The sequence below is a fragment of the Poecilia latipinna genome, unplaced genomic scaffold (genome assembly GCF_001443285.1).
Source record: "Poecilia latipinna isolate Pla-1442-1.1 unplaced genomic scaffold, P_latipinna-1.0 Scaffold2516, whole genome shotgun sequence".
NCBI classification, from domain to species: Eukaryota; Metazoa; Chordata; class Actinopteri; order Cyprinodontiformes; family Poeciliidae; genus Poecilia; species Poecilia latipinna.
Window position 1 is genome coordinate 10065 of NW_015115132.1, and position 4175 is coordinate 14239.

Here is a 4175-nt window from a genome sequence, read left to right on the forward strand (position 1 = left end):
TTTTTTTTTTTTTTTTTTTTTTTTTTTTTTTTTTTTTTTTTTTTTTTTACCAAAAAATACACCCACAAAGAGCAGTAAAGTATAGAATGTTTCCAGTTTACCTTTGGAAAATATGAATGGATGTGTTTTTTCCTATTTTAGGATCATTCTGCCATTGGCTGCTTCATCATGGAACAAACCATCTTTTATCCTCAGCGCACAAGCGTTTCTGACAAGCTGAGGAGATAAAAATTAAACACCACGTCGTGGTCTGTAATTAGGTTCTTCATAAGGAGTAGAATTAAAAATATCACTGAGTAAATCGTCTGTCTGCCCATATTGTAGCGGAAACGCTTCAGTCACCTTCGCCAGTGAAGGTTGGTCCGCTCTCCGTCAGCAGAGGAGGGAGGGTCAACATGGCGTCCGAGGAGGTCCGTTATGTTCTTTATTTGCTCTTCTTCTCACATTTTATTAAGCCTTCTCTTCATGTTCCTCAAAAAGAGTAACCCGGAGTCATTGTTAGTGATAAAGTGTTTAGGTTAAGGTGGTTTATTTAAGCGTGGCGTGTTTTGTTGCCGCTGTGGATGGAAATATGAGTGCAGCCTTATGAATGTTGGCCTTCGCATCGATGTTTTTAAGACATGAAACTTGTTTTCTCAGAAAGACTTGCTGTTTGAAAGCGCCACTGTTTTTGCTCTTAAAATAGGACGCAACTTAAATGTTTATGAGAGAAAGGACTTCATATCCGTTTCGTCACTATTAAGAGCGTAGTTTATTTTTAGTTGTGATGACCACAGTCAGGCTGTCGCTGAGCATTTAACACCCATACCGACGCAGAGATTTGGTTATGTATGTTATGATAAGCATTTAAACAAAATAAGGAAAACTCGGCTCAGTATCGTATCTGTATAAAGTATGGACACCCCTCTGGTTATGTAAAACTACAGTCCAGTTTTGAATGTTAATTTAATTAAGTTTAGTAGTAAAGGTTATCTTGGTGTTTAATGCGCATACTTTGTCGTTTTGCCTCGCAGGAGAGCTCCAATGGCCCTGTGAAGAAGTCCATGCGTGAGAAGGCCATAGAGAGGCGCAACATCAACAAGGAGCACAACAGCAACTTCAAAGCGGGCTATGTACCCATAGAAGAAGAACGTCTTCATAAGACCGGGCTGAGAGGACGCAAGGGAAACATGGCTGTTTGCATCATAGTGCTCCTCTTCCTGCTCGCCTTAATTAATCTCATTGTAAGCCTTTTAGACTGACTGCAGTAATTTGCAAAGAAATATAACCCTTTGGACCTTTTTCCACACTTTCTTACAGTGCAACCAAACTTTATCTGGGATTTTTAGCATTCCACGTGAAAGACGGACTAAAATCAGTGTTCACTTCTGGAGTGGAAGAGCAATGATGCATGTTTTTCACAAGATTTTTACTTGTGAAAAACAGTCTTAAAAGTGTGGCATGTGTTTGTATTTAGACCAACTTGGGAGTATGCGTCAGCTACAAGCTGAACTTTTTGTTCAGCTTGTACAAGCTGAACAAAAAGCTTGTACAAGCTTTTTGTGGATTTCACAAGGAATCCACATTTAGTGGATTCCTTGTGAAATCCACTAAATGTGATCATATCAGGTGGAGAGCATCTGTACAAAGCAATTTTCAAGTTCAAATTCTCTCTGAATTTAAGTTTAAACTTTATGTGGACCATAGTAACACAAAAAAACCTGTTTAATCTTTGTTTATAATTGTTATTCTGAATGGTAGACCTCCCCTCCATACGTTTTGTGTCACCTCAAGCAGACTTTTTGCTAGGATTCTTTACCTTCATCCGTCATCCCGTTAATTATGACCAACTGTTGAAGAAAAGCATTTCCACTTCATGATGCTGCCTCCGCCATGCTTCAACATGAAGGGTGGTGTATTGAGGATGATGTGCAGTGTTAGTTGTCCTAAGTAGATGACATTTTGCATGTAGACCAATTTGGTCCCATCTTACCAGAGCTCCTTCTTTATGCCTTGTTGCAAACTGCAGACAGGACGTCTTATTATGGTTTACATTCAACAATGGTTTTCTTTGCCCCACTTTCCAAGAAAACGCAGTGAAGTTTGTGCTTGTAGCTTGACAAATGAGCTCTAACGCGACTCCGCTGTCACTCAGATCACACTGGTAATATGGACGGTGATCCGAATCGGCCCAAACGGCTGCGACAGCATGGAGTTCCACGAGAGCGGCCTGCTGCGCTTCAAACAGAAGGCCGACATGGGAATTGTTCATCCTCTGCACAAGAGCACGGTCGGCGGCCGCAAAGACCAGGACCTGGTCATCGTGGGCAACAACAACCCAGTAAGAAAACATTTACACACGGCGAGTTTTCTCCAAAGAAACGACAGCGTTTGGGAACCCAGTTAGAGCCTCTTGTCTGTTCTTTTTGCTCTGTTTTTCCAACAGGTTGTGTTCCAGCAAGGCAACACGAAGCTGAGCGTGGAAAAGGACAAGACCTCCGTCGTCAGCGACGTCGGCATATCCTTCACAGACCCTCGGACGCAGACAACTTTCTTCAGCACAGACTTTGAAAACCACGAGTTCCACCTGCCCAAAGGAGTCAAAGTCCTCAGTGTTAAAAAGGCGTCCACTGAAAGGGTGTGTAGGGAAGCCAGGCTCTGCTCTGACAGCTGTGTGTAAAAAAAAAAAAAAAAAAAAAAATGCCTCATTAATTATATTTTACAACCTGTGCAGGCGATATTGCTTTTATTGCTGTTCGTAACAGTAAAAATTGATTGAAAACGAAAGATATAGTAGATGCTGACCAAATTTCCCTTAGTTTCTTTGCCAAAAGAAAAGTGTGAATTGTTTTTGAAGTAATGTGATTGTTAACGGGCGTATTTTTGCAGTTTCTTGCAAAAATTGACTGTAATTCCAGTTGATGTGGTGCTAAAACAAAAGCACATCAAGTATGAAGTAAATGAGTGAAAAACAAGGGGGGTCTTGGAATTTTCTCTCATGTAATCCTGATGTATTTAGGTTTTTGTGTGAGGAACTGGTGCTTTTCTCATTTTAGTGACATATTTTGCTCTTTATTTTCAGATCACTAGCAGCGCATCATCTGACCTGAACATCAAGGGAGACACTAAGGCCATCATTCGCGGTAATGAGGGAGTGAACATCATGGGCCGCACTGTGGAGTTTAAAATGGGTGGAGACATTGAGCTCAGAGCTGTAAGTATGAAGCATAATGACATACTGTATTTATAGTGCTCAGAAAATGCATACACTCATTTTTAGCTCTCGGTGATTCATTTCAACTGCTCTGGAGGGATGAGACTGTAACTCCAGTTGCTCGCTGCGTTTCCATTACAAATGTGCGCAAAACTTTGTCTATTCTCTACTAATGTAAAAATAAAAAACACAATTTTGCAATCGTGATGTTCCCATTAAATAAGAAGGCCAATTGTCCGCACGGCACACAGTCACCGTTTCGAGCCCATTAAGGCCGGGTCTTGAAGAATAGACGCCCAGACGACGTTTTTCTCTTGGCAGGAGAACAGCATTGTCCTCAACGGCTCAGTGATGTTCAACGCCACACGCATTCCCAGCTCCACAGACCTGACATTCAACGACGGCCTGGAGAGGTACAAGCTCTGCATGTGCGAAGATGGGACTCTGTTCCGTGTACTGGTGAAGTTCCCCAACATGGGCTGCCAGATCTCAGACAACCCGTGTGGGAAAGCTCACTAGCGCCACCGTTCCATCCGCCTGCAGTCGTTCGACTGTGAAATCAGACAAACCTCTTCCAAACCTGCACATTTTGGACCGAGTTCAGTTTAAGTTTGAGTTTAACCTGGCGGTTAAGTTGAGCCGTTTCTCTGAGTGCCACATTTACATTTTATTACAAATCTACCCAAAGATATTACGGGAGTTCGTAAAAATAAAAAAATTAAAAAAACACATTGTTTGTTATAAGATTCATCAGCCTGTATCCTAAATTCAGAAAACTATTGTAAACACTAAAGTTGTTCTGCAGTTTACGCCGCATGTTTGTAGCAGTCGGAAGCTGCTGTATTTATTTCCTGCTTCTCCATCACCTCACATCTGTTCACAAAAGGGTTTGTGTAAAAGTGCGAACTGACTTCATCGAGACACTACAAGATAGGTAACTTAAAAATATGCAGAACTCAAACAGAACGTCTCTTTCTGCACA

General features: G+C 41.5%; 1 protein-coding gene across 1 annotated transcript; it reads left to right on the top strand.

Annotated features, from left to right (window-relative positions):
- The first annotated feature begins 244 nt into the window (after positions 1-244).
- sgcb (sarcoglycan, beta (dystrophin-associated glycoprotein)) lies at positions 245-3911 on the top strand. Its single transcript, XM_015019999.1, has 6 exons — positions 245-410; positions 1014-1223; positions 2135-2320; positions 2426-2617; positions 3062-3193; positions 3515-3911. Exons 1-6 carry the CDS (start codon positions 396-398, stop codon positions 3710-3712), a joined length of 933 nt encoding a protein of 310 aa, XP_014875485.1. The 5' UTR covers positions 245-395; the 3' UTR covers positions 3713-3911.
- Positions 3912-4175: the final 264 nt, after the last annotated feature.